Source organism: Triplophysa rosa, linkage group LG10, assembly GCF_024868665.1.
Source record: "Triplophysa rosa linkage group LG10, Trosa_1v2, whole genome shotgun sequence".
Lineage (NCBI taxonomy): Eukaryota > Metazoa > Chordata > Actinopteri > Cypriniformes > Nemacheilidae > Triplophysa > Triplophysa rosa.
Genome location: NC_079899.1, coordinates 14,332,021 through 14,354,242, shown reverse-complemented (window position 1 = coordinate 14,354,242; position 22,222 = coordinate 14,332,021). Strand labels below are relative to the sequence as shown.

Genomic DNA, 22,222 nt, shown 5'->3' with positions numbered 1-22,222 from the left:
ATCTATTCACCTGCTACGGGACACGAGGGGAGATAAGAGAGGATGAGCCGCTGTCTCAATGAAATGAAATTGCACGTAAATATAATAATAAATAACAGGAGTAACAAAACGGAGATTAAAAACACATTCTATTAAACAGATGGTAAAAGAGGATTTTATTCCAGGTAATATGACAAGCGTGTAAAGAGGTGCCGAGAATGAAAAAAGAGGGAGGGAGAAAAATGGTGGTTGTTTTTTGGCGAGTGAACCGGCAAAAGCCACGTCTTTAACCAGATCAGATTCTTGAAATTGGCTGTCAAGGCGGGATTGTCCTGAGTTATAGCTGTCTATCACCCCCGCTCGCACGAAGATGCGCCGAGCTGCTGTCGCCTTCCCCTGCCGCAAAGCATCTTAAATTTTCAACACCACCATCTGTTACAAAATCTAATTCACATTCCGCCCATAATCGGGTTTACTTCTGTAATACCCGTCCTGCCACTCTCCCTGTGCCCCAACCCCGAGCGAAAGATCGCTATGTCTGCCTCTTTCTCTCTCTGTCTTATTTGCTGAAGGCACACTTTCATTGGGGGGAAGAGCCGTAAAGTGTCGAATCATTATTTTTTAACATCTTTTTTACCCTTTAGTAACCATTGCTCTGATTTCCCAGACAAAACCAACAATGCCACACTGTTTCCTTTTTTTTACATTTTTGTCATCAATAATGATAATATAACTACTCTAATAATATAGTTATTCTATATAGTAATAGCATGTAATTTTGATTATTATAATATAATAAATTAATTGTATTAATTTATTACGTATAATAATCAATAATGAATACAAGAATTTTCATCAGCACTAATAATAATAACTACAGTAATAATATTAATAATAATAATATTCTGCTAACTATTATTATTGTTAGATTATTGTTATTATATAAGAATTACTGTCACTATCAAATTTCAAGATAATTTATATATTAATTTACATTTTAATTACTAAATATCAAATATGCTAAAAAAACACATTAGCTTAACGCACCTACTACAAAATCTAGATTTTATAGCAGACCGTTTTCCACTTCATATCAACTAAATTGAACTTCCTCCCCTTCCACAAGTTCACACTTATCATTTTTACTAAGACACAATAACATTCCAATAAAATCAAGTGCCAGCTGTCTCCAACAGGTGGCCCCTGCTTGTCACATTTGGCCCCGAGACTCTAAAATGTTTTAACTATTAATATTACTATATAAAACATCTCTGTCTAATAATCCTCCCGTTATAAACCACAATTCAATCCAATCTCCCCCCCTCGCTGCACTCAAAAGCCCTTCATTTCCCATCTGCGTTTAAGGCAATCTAGTTTATTACACAACCCGCTAAATTTACAGTAACAAGCCGTTCCCTTGACAAATTAATCATTTTCAGAGCATTTGATCATATAAATAAAACAGTGCCTCTGGAGGCAGAGGAGCTAAATCAGTTGATTTCGTTTATCTGGGAAATGGCTTGCATCTGGGTAACAGCTCACTGGCAGATGGAGAGGTTTTCCCCCTGACCCCAGGACCAGGCTTCTGTCTCCCTTGCTCTGCTCTGAGATGAGAGTTATCAGTGGAAAATAAGTGTGTGCATGTGTGAGTAAGTGTTGAAGGTGGATGTGTGTCTATTTCAGTAAAGGGATTTATTTGGCTGGCCACAGTTCTCTTGGTTCCCGAAGATCTCATGCCCTTTTGAACGTGTTACCGTGTGTTTGTGTATTAATGTGTGTTTGTGTGCAGTTTCTTTTTCAATCCTGCGAGCCTTTATGTGTATGATAGTGACTCAGTGCTGGCATATCTGATTGCACTCTAAACAGTGTGTGTGTTTGTTTATTGTACAGTATGTGTTAAAGTACTTATGCATGATGGCCACAACCTTCCCTGTATGACTGCATGAATGTGTATGTGTGTATGTGCATGCAGGCGTACATGTGTGTCTATGCGTGACTGACTTCAAATCTACCGACACAGCTGTTAGTGAAACAACCTACACTGTTCAGAGAGAGTGCGTGTAAATATGTGTTTGACATATGGCTCTGGTCAGAGCTTATTTTTTTTGCCTTCCACACTGTTTAACCTAGTAAATGTATCCTACACAGAATTTACACTACTGACAAACTAGCCGTCTCTATCATAGCTACTGTATACAGCAACTAAATATGAATTGTTGTAAACGTTCATGATGAGAGCCATGTTCTCATTTCAGGTCCATGGCGTGATACCCAAGTACCTGGCAGCACTGTCCATCGACAGCCTCAAGCTCCGACTATATGCCAGTAGCGAGATGCTGATTGGCTTAGAGAGAAGACTTCTTGCATGCGAATGGAGCCTAAGAGGTTTGACCCAGACTAACCTGTCCCAAATCCAATCCATATAATACTTTTGAGATGCCCGTCAAAGCACAGTCGCACTGTTTGAAAGGTCTTGCCTAAATCTCCAAAATATCTTTTTGATGTAGTATGAAGGGTGTATATGAACTCCTTGAACATCAGCAGATGATGATGTTTAACAAGGAGAAAGTTCACCATACGTTTAACATTGAAGTTGTTGCTTATTTAGAAATATTGCCTTCCATACAGTACTACTGACATTCCTACTGCTCTTTTTTTGCGCTTGGCACATCTACAGCTATAACACGCACATCCACTAAATAACATTAAACAATTCATCTTCTCACAATATCACAACGATGACTTTAATTCCACATTTATGCTTACAAAAACGGGGAAAAAAACTAAGAAAAAGAAAACAACTATGAATATTACCGAATGATCATTTACATTTTAAAGCAAATAAAAAGTACTATCTGAAAATAAATCACAGACCTGAAGGCCGTTTTCTCTCTGACCCTTCTATAACCTCTAAAGTAATAACCGTAAATGACCTGAAATTACAACAGTCAAACAAAGACATTTTACAGAAGATAGCCTGAGAGAGAGAGAGTGGTAGAGACAGAGAGTGCGAGAGAGAAGGGTCTTGCGAGGACTCTTAACTGGTCACATCTGGCTGTATTTTATACGCAAATCAGCCCCCACTAAATCTAGATAAAACTCACTGACTCGTGATCGGAGCAATGATCTTCATACATCTAAATTTATATGCTAATCGGAATCCTTGAAGCATTTAACACATTCCTCTGCATCTGGAGGGGGCGAGAACGTCATCCTCTGCCACCTACACTCATAAACTTTTCCCATCTACCTACACTTTTCCTATCTATCTATCTATCTATCTATCTATCTATCTATCTATCTATCTATCTATCTATCTATCTATCTATCTATCTATCTATCTATCTATCTATCCATCCATCCATCCATCCATCCATCCATCCATCCATCCATCCATCCATCCATCCATCCATCCATCCATCCATCCATCCATCCATCCATCCATCTGTCTGTCTGTCTGTCTGTCTGTCTGTCTGTCTGTCTGTCTGTCTGTCTGTCTGTCTATCTATCTATCTATCTATCTATCTATCTATCTATCTATCTATCTATCTATCTATCTATCTATCTATCTATCTATCTATCTATCTATCTATCTATCCTGAATCCAGGCATTACAGTACCAGGGGCAGCAAAGCAGAAACATGCAGTAGGCAGAAAAACATGTACAGATGTTTATTCACTAACACACACACATAAACTGAGAGATGCAGCACAAATGAATATGGTCTGGTTGCATTGTATTAGCCAATGGAAGATCCTAGAACTCAGGTAAACAGTGAACAATGTGTACGACATGCAGAGGTAACCCCTGCTACTGCACAACACGCACAAAAACTACAAGTACATCCAAAAACTAATACACCAACCAATAAAGCAAGCATGAAGACACAATAGTGGGGAAACAACAAAACAAAAACAGAAAACAGAATTGATTTTGGCTTTTGATGATGCGTCTTTGGTCCTCTCCTTACCTTTGGTTATATAGAGCATGTGCATCACGCATGTGACTGGCTTCGATGTCGTATTGCTGTTGTGTTCTCCACGCGCCGCATTTGGCGTACTTATCTTCACTATTAACTTGGGCCTTTGATAAATTCATTCTACAACAAAGGGGAGAGCAAAAGAAGGAATAAAAACGAGGGTCAGAGAGTTGGACTGAGGAATTCTGATAAAGACCAATGAGCCATTAGCTGCAGACAGACAGTGACGCAGCTGGGCACACCGTGACAGAAAATATTCATTCTTTTTCTAACCGGCATTCTTTCATGGAACCGTTTTAACTGTGTTTCTATGTTGAAAATAGGTAGTGGCTAAAGCTGGACTCTTGTTAATGCCAGGCGTTAATTGAAACCTGCCTTGACGTTTTTTTAATGCACAGGCTCATCATTTTACCGACCGCAGGTTTAACAAGTCTGATGTGGCGGCAGATAAAAGGGCAAATCAGGGCGATGGCCGCACACCCGTGGCCCCTGCACATCGGGGCGGGAGAGCCTGCGGCTTTACAGGACACTCAGAATCAGAGGGGGGAGAACAGGGTGAGAAATCATCATATAAAAAACATTGTATGGGAAATGGTTTGACGTCATGCCTGCACGGGCAGAAGGAGAGTTTATTTGCTAAATTCCGGCATTTAGTTTAGGAGTGACTCAAGGGCAAAGGAAGACAGTGCAAATAAAAAAATACCAACATGTTCTGTGTTTTCATGTTTGGGTCCCAGAGACCGCCTTGATATAGATGTATAAATAGTAAATTAACATTGATTTAACATGCAACTATTTTGCCCCCAAATTCTTTGAATACGTTTATCTCACTTACGCAAAAATAGCTTTATCCCTCTGTTTAACCACAAAGTACACACTGAGTTTAAAGAACATGTCTGGTATTTAATAATGTTGTTTCTGAAAGGAAAACAAATACATTTTAGAAAAAAAAAAAATTTAGGAAGTCATGATCACACCAGATACCTCAATATTAAGGATCGCAGAAAGAAGGTTATAGTCTAAAGTTTAAAACAAACTCTTCCATTGCAGTTCTGCATGCTCTCACACCTATGAAAAACATGACATGTTCCCAGAAGCGAACAATAGAAAACTTAGAAAATGCGCAGATGGAGAATGTCTGTTGTGGGCTTACTGTATGTAAAACAAATGGTAATGACCCTCGGCTTTGTGTTAGCCCAGCTAAATTTTTACACAAACGTATGGAAATGAATTTAGGCCACCAAAAGTGCCTTTAGAAAAACCGTCTGCGTGCTTCAACAAAAGCTTAAGATTCTAGTTGAAAACAACCGCCTCTCCATCAAAGATGAAAACTCCTCTAGGCTGATTTTGCAACGCTCATCTTTGAAGATTCGAACTCATACTTTGTACAATAAAGTTAAAGCACAGGAGAGCAAAGCCCGTCTGTGGAGGAAGTGAAGTGGTACGAGCCACAGGCAGTGCGGCTAAGTGTGTGAGTCTCTAATTAACAGAGCAGGCTTCCTAATTCTCCATCTCCGTTCCAACTCAGCAAACACGTTCAATGTCATTAGAGCCGCACAACCCCCAACTGTCCCCGCATTCGGACTGATGAAACTAATCACTCAACTAATGCTGTGCTTCAACGTCTGTATGTGAGAACTCTGAAGACACTCTTTCTGTCAATCTGTCTTTTCTTCTGTCTTCTGCGGTGATCAATAAAACCTGCCGCAGTACATTTGATCTTGAAATATAAAGTTTAGATATTCTTGTAAGCGTTGCAATATCAGCACTGGAATGAAAGGTTCGGTTGCTCAATAACCAAAACCAATTTACAGAGCATGAAAGCAACAAAACAACAATCACAGCGACCATGCACACACAAATGTGAGGCAATAATTCATTATTTTAAGAAAACATGAATCAGTGTCAGCAATCCTTTTAATTATGAAATCATTTTGTTGCAATCATTGCTAATGTATAGAGTTAAATCGGGAGCGCTGCACTCCGGAGTGTGTTTACCTCACACACAGTGTGTGTGTGTGTGTGTGCGTGTGTGTGCGCGTGTATGTGCGTGTCTGTGTGTGTAGAGGCTGGCGAGCCAGTCAGGGCTTAGTGGAAAAAGCAACACACACACACGTAATGTGTTGGCTTTAGTTCCGGCCGAGCGAGCAGCAGAATCGATAAGCTCCAGCATCACACACGGCCTGATACACTCCTGTTCCTCTCAACTCTCTTTAACGTGACTTTACACACAAACACACACTGCTGGACTCCCGATGCCAGCAACATTAAATATCTGTCACTAACAACCAAATTTTTTCCAAATTATTTCTGATCGATTTGCTGAGGTTGTGTTGTACAAAACAAGACATTACATCATCAGCAAATCAAGACGAAAATGACATCAAAAGCCTTCGTAATGCAATATTTCACATTTTAAAAATATACCATGCATTCGTTTTAAAAATCTTTTCTTTAGTAAATGAGAGATCTTAAATATTTAAATCAAAGTAAAGAAACGACACAAAAACATGCAAGTCATGTGCATGCAAACACACACAAGCACACACAGCGTTTCTAGACGCTGGATACGTCCAGAAAGGGATGAATTTCACCAGGAGTGGTTAAGTGAAGTTGTTATATTAGGTGAGGATTTGTGACAGACCTATGTAAATAACATGGTAATCTTGGCGTCTGAGTATGTACAGTAAAATAGTTTATTCAAATTTAAGGAAATTAATTAGGGCAGGACTGCTGGATATTTTGTAGTTTAAATTTTGTTTAGACAATATTCCATATAAATAATTTTTGAACTCACATCTATATAATATTAATAACAATAATTGACGTAATATAATAATAAAAATAATAATAAAATTGAAATTACACATAAATTAATATTATAGCAATAAACTGACATAGCTTTAATCAAAATGTAAATAATAATAGAGGAACTTAAAACAGGAATGTTTATTTTGTAATAACACTGCAATTAAAAAATAATAATAATAGTTATTGCTGCAGCTAGCTATAAGACATAATAATATATAATAATATTTGCTGTTATAATTTATAATAAAACAGAATAAAATAAAATACTTTTCTAAATTCAAATGTTGCTTAAAAGAAAAACGAAAGAGTAACAGCTAAAATGAATTGTCTCACTTGTGATCAATGGGAGAAAATGGCAATTCTAGAGGAGAGAATGAATCTATAGGGATGTACCTGAGCCCATTTCACGCTACTGTCAAAACGACTAAGTCTACTGCATCCATGCGGACAAGGATTAAGGACAATGAGCTGAATTAAGCCAAGTGTGTGTGTGTGTGTCTCGTGGCCATGCTCTGCGACTCACTCATGTGTTGCTATTCCATCTGTGAATAGCGGGGGCCTGATTGATTAGACAGGTGCCTTTCTTCCTTATGCAGGAACGGCCACCCCATGCACAGTAAATGCCATTCCTATATCTCTCTGTCGCTCTCTCTCTCTCCCTTCTGACAGCTTTACTCATATCCAGATAATTACCGGTATAGGACAGTCCTGCAACCAGCTCAAACGCGTGCATGACACGCAAGCGAATGACACAAAAGATAACATGAATACAATTAACCGGTTTCGCTATCAGGCGGGAATCAGAATAAGCATTCGCATCGCGGTGGCTTTAGTTCACGTCGGCAGGGTTAGTTGTTATTGTTCATCGACAATCACGTGATTTAACCTTGGGGGTTTGAAGGCCGGCGAACGGGACAGGTGGAATTAAACGCGGGCCTCAGCGAGGCCGGCCACGCGGCAGATGGACTGTCAGCTTTAATATTACGGGGCGCGTGCGGGCGCTCCAGCCTGAAAGCACACGGATCTCTACGGGAATGCAACTATTCCACAGCGCAACAGGGGCCGGGGCGGCAGGGAACAGACGAAAGAGAAACTATAAAGCACAAATGTACCAGCCTGACGTGAACGCACACTTTACGATCTCATATATTCGCTACAGAGATGCGCTTTGATATCAGTGCATGTGATGCAACCGTGCACCTATAAGCCCGACTGAGTTCACATCGTGACATAGGCTTCAGCCAGGTACATCCGTACTCCGTCTGGGTAAAAATGACCGCACATAAGCAGATTTGTTCAAAAGCCTTCCATCAGGATAGCTTTGATAATCTACAGGAGGGCGGAAATAACATTAGTCTGAATTAACTCTATGTGCAAGAATTTTACAGTCTAGACGGAACAGAAACAATGGCTCATGTTTATAAACATTTCTACCAAGACGCATTTTAACGTGATTTTATGAAGTCAAGGAAAGAGAAGATGCAAGTAAATCTCCAAATCAAGCCTGTTTACGTATTTTATTGAAAAGGATTTGCGCAGCAAGAATTGAGAAATCACATATCGTTGTGGTTTATTTTGTGAAGTGGGGGAAAATAATCACCTGAGGGTGTGCACATATACATATACTGTATGTAAATAGATGTGTTTGTAACCTTAAAGGATTTCTAAAGCGCCTTACAAATAATACTGCGAAATGATTTGCTCAATAGTAACAAAACTGGATTTCAACAATCCATATTAAAAAAAAAAACACTTCTCTAAATATCCTGAATACACGCATGCACTAAAACTAATCCATGTGGTGTTAAAATTTTAGAAACAAAGAAGCAAAATGGCCAGAAAAGTCCGAAAAATTCTGAAGTCTGAAATATATGTTACACTCCACAAAAATCATCCGAAAGCTTCTCTGATCTACAGCTGACCACAATAGAAAGGAACAGATTTGGACATCATACTGATCTCACCACACACACTCACACACATACATGATGTATGACAGGAGAAAGCGAAAAGAAATATTTCACTGTCAGCCATCACCCAGCCTGCCGATTCATTTCCCTTTCTCTGCTACAAGGCCATTGCAATTTTACAATTTCATTGAAGACCAATGAAGCTAAAAGACATTGAAAAAATCAGTCCAGATACACACCACTAGAGCTCTATCCCTGCTGAAGAAACCTCACCTGTTCTGAAAATCTAAAAATCTAAAAACGAACATGCACCCGTTCATTGACACATATATGCGAAGCACTTCTATACAACAACGTCGCAAAAACGTTACTGTCCATTTGCCTCTGCATATGCAGTCCAAATATTTATGATCTTTGTTTTGAGACAATATTCTTATTATAATCATGTATCATAATTTCATAAACCATCGCTGACATTCTTCCCTAATCTGCTTTCACATTTTAAAAACTACATAAAACAACACATCCATTTCTCCCTCAGCTGTTTTTACACAGCTATGCATCTTTTGCTGTAAAAAACCAACTATATGCATCAACAGGAAGTGGCAATAGAATCAGAAAAGCCATCCACATGCAGAGAGACAAACGGTGAGTCAGTTGGGAGCCAGTGGAACACGCAGTGGCTAAAAGCACTATTTTTACCCTTATCTAGCCCTCGAGGACCCGCCTGCTTCTGGTGTGACCAGAGTCCCTATTGACCTGCTGTAACTGTATCCCACAAGCTCTCAGTCGCCCTGCGCCTGTTCTGCCTCTCTGCGGCGGCAGCAGGCCAAATCATCCGCAAAATAAAGAGAAGAGCAAAGGGGAAACGCAAGGAGGTCGAGAGTCCACGATAACGAGAAAATTTAATTTAGGGGGATCAAAAGCATATTCTCTGAAACAGACGCAGCGACGTGCCGGGGTCTAATTGTTAAAGGTGGTGGGCCGTTTTTTGACGCATGTGAGGCTCAGCTGGCCTGGGCCCTCTTAAAACCCTTATTCAACTTCTCGTAAAAATTTGCCGCACTGGAAAAAAATCCTGATGGATTGATGCATAAATCACACGAATTGACAACTGCATCATCAGGCAGCGTCGGCCCCCATGCTGTGTGTGTGCGTGCGTTTTCATGTGCGTCCGACTGTTCTGTGATGGTTTCACATGTCTGTGTGTGTGTCCGTCTGACGGGCCACTTATTGCACTTTTGAACAAAAGAACAAAAATATAGCTTCCCTTTTTTCTTACGGCCCCCCTGGCCACTATTTTCTCCTGAAAGACAGGCTGGTGGAGGGGTCCGGGGCCCGAGGGGGGGGGGGGGCTCTTTTAACTGGAGTTAATTACCCTTGGAATGCCTCAGACCCCTTCAAATAAGGGGAAGTGGCAAAGCTGTGTCTCCAATAAGCAGGACAGCGTAAAGAGAAAGAGTGTCCAGACAGTAATCGACAAGGGGCCACAGAAAGAGAAAGCCATGTAGGACAAGCAACGACACCTTTCACGGGGGAATGGGATAGAGCCAAATCAGACTGATTGGCAACGGCCTACACACATGCACGCGCCCACAGAAACCACACATGGCAGAATAAATAAATCTGTGCTATACATATTGACATCATTTGACAGATGAATTAAGTAAATGATTTTATAAGGAGATTAAATGGTATTTAATTTACACAATCTCTCTTTATTCCTCTTGATCCCAGCCTCTGGGGCTTTTATAGTTCTCACATAAAAGAGAAGGAGAGAAACGAGAGAGAAGGAATTGTGAGGAAAACGTAAAAAAATCAAGTTTTCTTCAAGGGCCACAGGGGGGTTCCTCAGTGTTTGAAAATCATCCATGAAGCGACAAAAGGTTTAACATGCATGAATAGACACTCGCACACCTCTGGACCATTCTACACAGAACCATTCAGCCTACTGCATTGTCCAGCAGTGATTTTACACACTTGACACCCGCGCTTCCAGTGGACATTCACAGTCTATTGCTCTTATAAGCTGACTACATGCTTCTGGTAAAATGAAAAAAATGTCAGGCATTGAGCTTTTCTTTCATTTTCTTCTTTTCCTTTTTGCTTCATGATTACTTCTTTTTTTAGAGATATGTTACAGAAATAACTCTATTTAAATAAAAAGAAGTATTCAAGTAAAAATTAAAAGGTGAAGAATTGTGAATAAAAAGCGTGTTATTTTGTCGTAATCTTTAGAGAAGCTTCTCCTGAATTTCTTCACATAAAAATGGAAATCGAGTCGAGCGTGTGCTCATGAATTTGTAAAATGCCAATCGTAGATTCAGATGTACACCAGATACATGAAAACTCCTTACTGTTTTCAATAAAAACAAAATTGTAAAATGCATTTAAAAGATGTATTTTTGTCTTTTTTTCCGAAAACAGAATAGTTTATTAAAATCCTTTTTAACAAAACGAAAAAATAATTTGAGACAAACACTAAAAAAAGAAATCACAACACAAACAAAATCGCATTTCTAAATATTTAAGGGTTCCATAATTAGAATGATCCAAAAACTCACACGCTTAATGATGATAACTCCAAGCACGAATGTAAATATTAAAACAAGCATGCAGATGTAAATCTACATGCAGGAGGTGAGAGTCTGTAATTATGATAATAGCTAAACCAGCACTTGTTGTTATTACCATCATTAATATACTAATTAGAATCTCAGTAGTCAATTTGTGCTAAAATAAAGATCAAAAAGCGAGCGAGCATCAAATGGGTAAAAGGCTGTGATGAACATCTTATCTCCAAATTTCCTTTTATGACTCTGAATAATCCAGTCAACCTAATGATCCTGTACAGGGTGTGCTGCCAACACATTCATATCACTGCATTCAGCGCTTTACTCGACACACCAACGTCCAAATTCACTGGATTTATTTTGGGATTTATTTGTTTGACTATTTTTATTAACTTTTTCAGCTGACAAAAACTACTGGTGTGCAGAAGCTTTCAGACACACGTGGTGGGTTGCTTGTGTCTTGGATATATTTATATGGTTTTGGAGACCAGGGTGGTTACCTGTTTCTGATCTTTCTGACCGCTCTCTCGCTTTATTTCAGACTTCTCAAAGAGGCTTTTTCTCATTTTGCTTTTGGTTGTTTCTTTAATCGAACTTGTGACGATGCACAATACTGTAATATTATGCCAAACTGAAAGAATGAAAATTGACAAAATATTGCACCGTTGTACACTAGAGACTTACTTTAATGTACTTTTAAAAATTGCTTGTGCAGTAAATATTTTTCTATGGTATCACAATTTATTGATCACGTTACCATTATTTGATCATTCTAAATGATTTTAAATATACACTACACCAAATAAACAGAACAAATTGAAGTATATTAATCTGTCAGCCCAATGTTTGTATTAAGGGTTCACTCGCTCTGTGCTGACAAAAGTGAGCGGGACAGAGATAAATATGAACCTAAGAGAGCAGTTCTCTGCCGGGCTCCGGACCCTCTTCTCTCTAGCTTGTGCCCCTCGTCTATATCCCCCCACTCTCTCTCTCCCCGAGCTTTAATACATTTAGGCGGCCACATGCTGTGTGACCGCTTCCGTGCTTCCAGCTCTCCTGCCACCTAAGTCTGTTTTCTCCTCTGTATCCCTCTCCTCCCCCGACACTCTCTTTCATGTCATTTTCTGCCTGACACTCTTCCTAATCATTTACACAAAACACGCTCGGCACTGTCACGCGGCTTGTTTGAACACAGATCGCTGTAATTCTGTCAGCGGATAAGCCGGCAGTTAGAGCAAGCAGCTACAATCACAAGTGTGCCTGTACCGTAGGACCGTGCCGGCATGACGCACATACATAGACGCGCTCGCCATCCCGACGCTACCTGACAGCGAAAACAACCTTGACATGCAAGTGCCGTCCGGATTTACAATGAAGGACTATCCCATGCACCTATATACACACAAACCCAGTGCCGGCATAGGAACTAATAACAAACAGTCTTGTCACGCACAAAAACACAACTAGAGTAAAAGTAGGAAAAAAATGAAAATGTACCTACTGTTGTTCAGAGTGTAGGGAAAAACACTCGGGAAGAGAAAGTTCTACCGAATCCATGTGTTCTCTGCGATCATCATTTAAGCAAAGCTCTTCTATGAATGAAAGTTTTTCTCTCTTTCTCTCTCTGTGTACCTCCTCCGGCTGTCTCTCTCCTTTCCGTGACTGAGCAGTGCAATTATCAGGACCGTTCTCCCGGTGACAGCCTATAGGCACAGCCAGTTGGGACCAAAAGCTCTTGCACTCTTCTAATCAAGGACTTAAAGCCACAATTCCTGCTCATTAATATGAAGCAGGGCTTTGCATATGCAGTCCCTGTGGCCCTTCCAGACGCCAGATTGGTGGATTCCCAGCCAATTGGAGCGGGAAAGGGTGCTGCCTGTGCCCACAGAGAGACGGAGCAGAAGGAAAGGGGAGGGGAAAGACAAAGAGCGAGCGAGCGAGAGAGAGAGAGAAAGAGAGAGAGGGAGTGGTGTAATGAGAGGGAAAGTGGGGGTGAGAGAGGGTTTAAAGGAGCAGCCCGCATCTCTCCCTCAGCAATGCTTATCGGCTCGCACTGTCAAGTGTGGAGATAAAACTGCTCACTTTGTTGATACAAACATTGTGAATGAAGCTGCGTGCCGTTCACTTTGGGTTTCCCAGCTCATTGGTTTCTCCTCCACATGGGTAGAGAACAAAAACGGTGTAAATTGAGGCATTACAAACAACAAGCTTTGAATTCAAAGAACTGGATACAGAGTGTGGTATTGCGTCCGATGTCCGTGAGGCTGCATAATACACAATTTGCAGTTATTTTTCTATAATGTCAGACACTTAGTTTGTTGAAAATAAAGAAGATGTTGACGGATGCCATCACAAATGAAACACTAAGCTAAAGGTGCTTTGTAAAACAGGAACAATCCAACACAACATCACAACAGCTGCCCACCAGTGCAAATGTGGGAGAGAGGGAGTGTTCACGGTGGACACACGCTACCGTGACAACATCACCGACGGATCCGGTGAGAAAAGACTGAGAAAAGATCAAAGGCACCCCTTTGTTCTAGTATGATTGAGCCACATTTGTGGGGCATCCAGACTGCTCAGTCTATCCCAGTGTGCAGTTCGCAAGTACGTGTGTATGTTTGCGTGCGTGTCGACAGCTCGCTGCATTTCCAGCAGCAGCGGGGAAGATATTGCTGGCATCTCAGCACACCACAATTCCCCACTGATAAGAAAATTCAGGAGCTGCACCGGCCCGCAAAACCATTGTGCCTGCCCCACCACGCCGCCACTGAAATTGCATCTGACTGTCTTTCATATTCCAAACTTGCCGGGATTTTTTAAGGGCCGACGTCTCTTTAAAATGCCTTTGGGTCTGTCAGTTTGTGAAACTAAAGTGAATCTATTCACAGGTCTTTACAAATGGCGATTTTCTTCGATAAACTTGGGGTCTCTTTGATTTTTAATATTCTTTTATATTCACCATTAAAGAAAATGGCACTTGGATTTTTTTAGTGCAGTAACTTGAAATTTATAACGTTATACATTTTATATTTATTATAAAAATAGACATAATGTGTGTCCAACCATTGGTATTGCCACTGTCCGTTAACTAAAGCTGTAAAAAACTGATATACTTAAAATATGAAATAACAAGATATTTGCATTAAAAGATATTAAAGCATACTGTGTGCAGGTAAGCAGCAGGTGCGTTGTCTCTTGCAAGATATATCAGCTCAAAGATGCACATCAACAAAAGAGTCGCAGATCAATGCCATACACACATCACTGAAAACTAATATCTTTCACAGAAATAAGATCTACTTCTGAACTGCACAAAGAATGGAAAAGTCTGACATAGCACGAATATATACCTAATGCAAGTCTTTCTCCTTGAATAACAGATGGGTTGAAAAATAAAGGAAATACAGTTCCATCAGAATTAAAAAGTAGCAAAGTAAGTTGGAGACAGAAAATTACACAGACGAATTTTGCCATTGCTGAAGGACGCAACGGGTCCAACAAAGCGTTTTAAAATAACAACGTGTTTTACAGTACACTGGCATGCACATACTTCCAAAGTTCCATTTTCTTCATTCTTCTCCCTGCTTTTAAACATTGTAGGGCCTTTACAATCTTTGCATTGCAAAAACAAGCACATGATTAAAAAAATACTAATGCTCAGATTCAAAGCGCCGCACTGAAAACGATATGCAGCCGACTGCCATTTGAAACTGATTTAATTGCACTGCAACGACCAGAAATGAAGTGGATGAGGGGGAAGAAGAGGCAGAACCGTGTTGTTTGAATGCAGATAGGAGGGCTACCTGTGTTCCTGCAAGTCCCTCGAGACCAACAAACATTTTTCATAGTAAGATCCACATACTGTAGATCAAATGCTGAGCATTAACAGATAACAGATCAGCTACTTATCGTAGTCAAAATAAACGTTGACTAAGAAAGGAATTGTAAAGACTGAAGAAAGAAAATATGAGACGTTGGTGTTTATGGTCGTGCCATTGTGGGAAACATCTGAGCCAATACATCAAAGCAAATGCTCAAACTACAAAGTAGACAAAGTTTCAGAAACGTGTTTGCTATATTTTGCATTTCACGGTAGAGCGGTGTTGTTGTGGCCAGATGTATTACTTGATTTACAGTCGTGCTGTCTTTGATGACAGACACCGCCTTTAGGTTACATTTCCATATTTTTGGTGACTAAGGTCCGTGGCTCCCTAAATACGTCGGGGAAGACAGACCCAGGACCTCTTTCACAGCAATCAAAATATTATGAACAAAAACTATTCAAGTGTATGAAAACACTTGTGACGCTTGATATAGTAACATGCTAACGCTGTGAAGTTTTAACACAATAGTATTGTGTAGCATTATGGCACCGTAAAGTTATTCATAAAAACCGCACAGAGGCAGAATCGAGCCTGGCTTCTCTGCTACACGCTGTCATTAACAGCCTTTAATCCCTGCTGCCCCGCTGAATACATCTGAACTTAAGTATGCACGACTAGTCGGTGCTCATTGCAGCGACTGTCGATACGTGTCAATAGCTGCCCATCATTTTCATTAGCAGTTTTTGCACAGCGCCTCTCCTTCATTGTTCTGAGGGTGTGCGTTTTTTTACAGCGAGCTGCGTCTGGCTTCCAAACCCAATCCCATTCTCCCACAAGAGACCTGGAAGCATTCAGTTCACGAGCCAGCGCATTCAAAGATGAGTTTAAAGACGTAAGAACAAAACACATTAGAAGCTAGCAAGGATGATATGCTAAGCCTGAAAACGGATTTGAAAAGAATACAGACCTTTTTTTGCACGTGTACGTAGGTGCGAGGGTCTTTTGGACGGCTTGTGTGTTTTTTATTTGTGTGTGTGAAATGTTAAAGACAGGGATGACCCTATTGGTCACTGGCTGTTGACATGCGGCTAAGAATTATCAGGGCTAGCTCGGCGGAGCATCAATCACGGCAGTCAATAGGGGAGGGCAAGTTCACATAGGTCACATGTCAGCCGGCCGGCCGTCGAGAATACAGTCAATGCACCCGCTGCTGAAGTTGTTTAAAATCAACTTGTCAAAAATTGGGCTCTAATAAATTCAAGAGCCAGGGTGCTTATTTGTAGCCGCTCGGGTCAGCACGGGGCGTCTCAAAGTGAAAGCTCCCTGGCTGAGCGCAGGGTGCTCTCTCTCACGAAGCAAACGAAAATATATGCAGATGGATCTAAATTTAACAGATTCACCAAAAAATAATCGTTTTAAAAAATAGCTATTTAATTTAAATAAAGGTAGATAAAAACAATTATGCAGAATAGAATATGTACTTCAAAACAAAAAAAGATGCAAATATGTATGTGTGTACAACTGTAGCCTCCAATGTGTGGAAAAGCCAGCAATCCCCATGAACGAAAATGTTAATATTCACACAAACAAATGCTTATTTAAAAATGTAATAATGCAAAAAGTTTTCTGTAAGGGTTACGTTTAGGGGTACGGCACAACATGCATACCATCAGGTCCATATAAAAACAATAAAGGTCTTTGGCATGTCCCCACAAAGATACAAAAACAAATGCATGAGTGTGGGGGCAGTCAGGTGTTGTTTACCTTCCAAATGTCTCCACGGTTTATCTTTAAAAATATCATCAGCTCACTCTAAAAATCAAACGAAGCCAATAAAAAGTAACTGAAAAGTAAAAATAAATCTTTAACACACTGTCTGAGAGATTCTAGTCCGCAAACACATCTATGTAGACATAACTAAACAAAAATGCTCAACAAATCAATCTTCTACTATCTGTTTTTGCTTCTTGAAAGCTCATTCTTGGATATTTAAAACGTGAAGTCTGTTGAGAGCGAGAGCAGACTAATAAGTTTGTGTATGCGTGTGTCATTTGAGAGCGCTGCAGTGCTCTTGGATTGCTTCTTGACAGGAACACAAAGGCAGGTTGGCAGGCGTGTGTCGGGAGAGCCCTACAGCCTGCAGTTCAGTAGTGGTCAACAGAGGGAGCTACTGGCTGTGCTGTGGTCAGTGTTTGTGAGTGTGTGTGGTCTGGCCGAGCAGCCTGAGTGGATGAGAGCTCAGTCTACAATATGTGTTTGTCCTGTGTTGTTTAATCCCAGCATTGTAACGGAGTGGATGTATTTATGTTCGTCACTGTGGTCTGCGTTGCCTTGTCATGCAAGTGGAGAAGAAATAGTAATTCAGGACACAGAAGATGGCGACAATATGGATGGGAGGATTTGGATAATAGTGACACTATAGAACACTATTTGCCATGTACCAATACTTTGCCATGACTACATTAATTATACAAGAATCAAACAAACATTTACATTTATTTCTCATTCTTATGGTTGTTGGGTTCGTTGTATTTTTAATAAATAATAAATGAAACTGAATAGTAATTGTACTTTACTAATAATTCAACCAATTGGCAAATGGGCAATACCAGCATTATGGATGTGTCATTTTCACTTAAAACTTGAAATGTATATTTTACTTAACTCCTGATGATAGAGTCCAGACATCAGAAAAATATCAGTCCATGCACAAGTTTTCTATTTTAAAAGAGGGAAAAATTAACGCATTATGAATGTGACAAAAAAGGACATACTCTGTAAGATTTCTGTGAATTAAAATGTACAAACCAGAAGCAATAATACCCAACAAATGGAGAAGGGATGCCTCTTTATAGAACATAACATTTTATTTTTCATGTGCCCATTTATGAGGAATAGGGAGCGCTATGGATGTGACAATTACGTTACGGATGTGACAAGTCACTTGCCTGACTTTGGAAAACTATGATTTAAAAACACACACATAAACATAAAGGGTGACTAATAAAAATGATTTATGGCAAAAAAAAAAAATATCATGAAATATGGAGATACGAGGTTTCAGAAGAACAGCTGCGATATTTAAAATCAATACAATACAGGTATCATTAACCGTACTGCGATGCAAAACGTTAAGTAACGTTTATTGATGCAATATAGATAACAAGATTAGCCCACATGCGCTTTTAAAATATCAAGTATTTTTTTTCACCCAATCCTGCAAACCTATCCAAAACTAAAAATCCATCCACATTTACTCATGTCATGTTGCCCTGTTTTTCATTTTAAGTTTAATGTGATGCCAGGCTGTCAAAGCCTTTGTCTTTCTTTCATTCACATGCAGACAAACACACACAGACTGTCAAGCACACGTTCGCAATTGTACCGGCAATTCCAGGGGTCGTTTTAAACAACTGCTACAGTACCACTTTCAAAATACTTGGGTAGGCGAGTATAAAACGGCTCTATGAAACCACTGTTATGAAAGGGAAAGTGACACAAGGTTACTATGGTAGCGAATGAGTGAATAGCTAAGTAATCTAATGGTCTATCAGCAGGTACAATTGTCACATGAAGGAAAGTGCCAATTTCAAAGCCCCCCTGCTTGGCAGGGTGATAACAGGCTAGCGGGGGCTCCAGGGACAGCGGAGAGCCTGGCGTGCGGCATTTGCTAACCTCTCTTTGATACGGCCGCTGCTGTTTCCTGTTTCCACCCTCTTCTTTCTTGTGCTGAATCTCTTTAGCCGTCCAACTACACGCAGGGCTCCCTGAATAAAGAGCACAGAGATCTTCAAGAGAACCATCGCTGCAGTGAAGACTGGGAAATGATTGGTGTACAATGTACAAATGATAGATTAGCTATCTTTTATTGAAGTTTCTCTGGGTAATCATCCATTTAATTTTATCGTTTGATGAATAAACCAAACCCACTAAAGAGTTTCCAACTTCATTAGAATGTGAGGACTACTTATTTCTTAGATGGATCTGAACTGGGCATTCCTTCATCACTCACAACATACACACTTAGTAAATTACCTCCGATAGGCCATACACATTAGCGCGGTAAAGCACCTTTTAGGCACATGTATTTGCAATTCACCGTGTCTGAAAGGGATCGAGACCCGTATAATCTTTATCTAAGGATGCAATTAAGACTTTACACCTCTGATAGCTATGGCAAACTACGCCCACCCTGTCAGTCGCCAGAATCACGTTTATCTTCAAACACAGCAGCGCTCCATAATTGATATAATTTGATCAGATACAGAGTCTGGACGGCGAATGGTGCAATGGTCATACCTGCACACGTTTTTTGTAGTGTAACAACGTGAGATAAGCTTAAAGGCAGGGTGGGTGATCATGTCCAGAAATACTTTTTGTCATGTTGGTTTGAAATCTCTTTACATCCTGATAGCAATCAAGAAGTATAGTGGTCAAATATTATTTTTATAATTATATATCGCCTGTGAAAGGCGCAGGACCAAAAAACGTTCGCCCAATCAAAACGTTCTGGCCATGTGTACATTTCCAGCCAACGTATTTTGCATACCACTGCGCACCCTGTACACGCAGACATCATACGTCATCAGCGCACACAAGTCTGCTGTGTCGATGTAGGGAGAATGGCGGACAATCAGCAACACTCAAACTTTCCTGAGGAACCGACAACAAGTAAATCTACAAAACGAAAGTCAGTTTTTTAAAAAGCAGTGACGAAAAAACGTCTGGATCATGAATGAGGAAAAACTCGAATTAACATCAGTTCAGCTTTTACACGATGGAGACAGCTTCGGCAGGCAAAGGGTCTGAAAGACGATACCATGGTTGCTCTCTTTCTTTTGGACAGGTATGTACATGCTTCAAGAAGAATTTAATGGATTTTGTTGTAATTCGTTACGTGGATTTACGAAATATATTCATGTGTTTGGAGGAGGCGTGGCTTTGGACGGGGAATCGCATAGAGGGTGGGATTACAATTTCAGTGCTAGCAGGCTAAAGTTAGCACCTTTCCAAATCAACCACCCCTCCTTTAAGTAAACATGAACATAAAATTCTGCTGTCTCAGAGGCTTATGCGTGCACTAAAACAAAGTTGATTAAACAATTCTGATATGTATTATTATTATATACTTGGGCAATATGTTTATATAATAATGGAGGTAGGTTACATTTAAAAATGAAAGTAAGGTCTAAACTTGACGACAAAATAAGTTTACCAATATGGTGGTTAGAGGAACTTATCAAATATTAGAATAAATATCGAAAATGTGTCTTTTCTGCCAGCCCGTGGTCTTGTTCTCTCAAGCCCTGCTCTGAATGGACAGCTGCCATCACATCAACATGGCCTGTTTAACCACACCACTCTCATCTAGTGTTGCTCATGCCAGACGTCCTCTCGCCAAAGTTGCTCAGTACCACATCGCAGGCTGGGTGTTATATTGTCCTAGAGATTCCAAACCATCTGCTCTCAACAGGTAAAGCGGCGTTTTAGTGTGTGTCATCGCCATGCACTGCACATATTCTGAAGAAGACAATGTAAAGTGCAAATAAACTGGGTACAGTGCAGTATTACATCATCAAGGTCCATAATCAATTTTTGGCATACTGTGGCGAGTGTCATCACAGCAATTTTGTTCCTCACATTTTTTGCCAGAAAAGTAGTAACTCTTTCGAGTGAGAATCAAAATGTTTGGTTTACTAGCTAAGCTTATGTAAGCTAAAACTATAATCAGAAAAGTCTAGACTGTATCTCAAATTGATGTTCACCCCAAAATAATTCTGTCATCATTTACTCACCCTTTTGTGATTTCAAACCTCTATGACTTTCTTTCTTCTGCAGAACACAAAAGAAGAATGTTTTTAACTGGCACCCATTCACTTGCATTGTTTTTTTGTCCATACAATAGAAGTTAACAGGTGCCAGCGCTGTCCGGTTACCAGCATTCTTCAAAATATCTTCTTTTGTGTTCTGCGGAAGAAAGAAAGTCATACAGGTTTGAAATGACAAAAGGGTGAGTAAATGATCAAATCTGCTAAATTCTTAATTTCTACAAGCATATTCTGCTTGGAAAGCATTAATTTTGTACACTGTCATCATCATCTGTCTTCTGCACTGTTTTAATATTTCTATCTGAAAACCTCTTCCATAACTCTGACGTCAAAGATATCATTCAATCTCTTATAAAGCACCTGTACTGTTCTGTCATTGCCAAACATGTGACTTTCCATCTTTGTTTTCTCATCTCGGACCTGGCTCAGCACAAGACAGTGGTCCCTCACCCCCTCGGCCTCTCAGAGGCCATACAAAGCTTGCGTTTCTGCCCGCAGCTGTTCCTCAAAGTTACACGGCTTTAGAGAAGATCTCCCTTTACGTTACCGCACAGCTCTGCCCTTTGGAGGAAAGGCACCCACAGTTGCTAGTCTTTGCGGGGTGGCCCGCAGGACGTCCTTCTCCATTAGGGGTAGGACATTGGGATTCACGGACAACAAGGGAAAGTGAAGACAGGTGTGGAAAGCTGAACAGGGATTAATAGCTAATTATGCACAAGGTTAATGTTGCAAACTATGCCGTGCATTTACAGCATACTGCAGTTGTTGTTATGACATCAGAGACTGGGACTCTCAATATACGCAGACAACTCCAGTCACGTTTTTGATGAGTGCTGACATCAATAATTTAATTTTAGTGTATATCTAAATGTAAATCTTTTCCCAAGCCTATTTTTTATATCTGGAAAAATTTGTAAAAATAATTTGGCATGTTTGTTGCTGTTTTCTTGTTCTTTCGGCCCAGAGGACCTGAAACTTAAGCTTGGAAAATATAATATCAACCAGCTAATCTGCAACACATTGAATAAGGATAAAACATTAAATGTCCTTTTGAATGAGACACATTAAACTGCAAATATGGCATCCATATGATATCACACTTAGCCAGTTACTCTCTGCTTATATCTTAAAGCCAAACTAAACTCCTGCCTCTGATTCTCTGCTCAATCAGCTGAACTTCACCATTATCACAGCACATCACATTAAGAGTCACCGGCTGACGGCAATGTCTGTTTCAACAGATACACTTCTTAAATTATTGTCTATTGCAGAAAAGCCACAACTTCTGACAGAGGTTCAAAATAGAAATGCAAC

The 22,222-nt window shown here is 40.1% G+C and overlaps 1 protein-coding gene across 10 annotated transcripts in view; it reads right to left on the bottom strand.

Moving 5' to 3' along the window:
* Positions 1-22,222, bottom strand: part of esrrga (estrogen-related receptor gamma a) — a 153,482-nt gene that overhangs the window by 58,296 nt on the left and 72,964 nt on the right. For 4 of the 10 annotated variants that reach the window (XM_057344579.1, XM_057344580.1, XM_057344582.1 and 1 more), the window contains one exon: positions 3,951-4,079. The exons of 2 other annotated variants lie outside the window; for them this stretch is intronic. In XM_057344579.1, the coding sequence (XP_057200562.1) occupies positions 3,951-4,079 (129 nt within the window). Of the gene's footprint in view, positions 1-3,950; positions 4,080-12,750; positions 13,011-22,222 lie in introns of those variants that run through there. 4 more of the 10 variants (XM_057344583.1, XM_057344581.1, XM_057344588.1 and 1 more) reach the window with 4 other exon arrangements.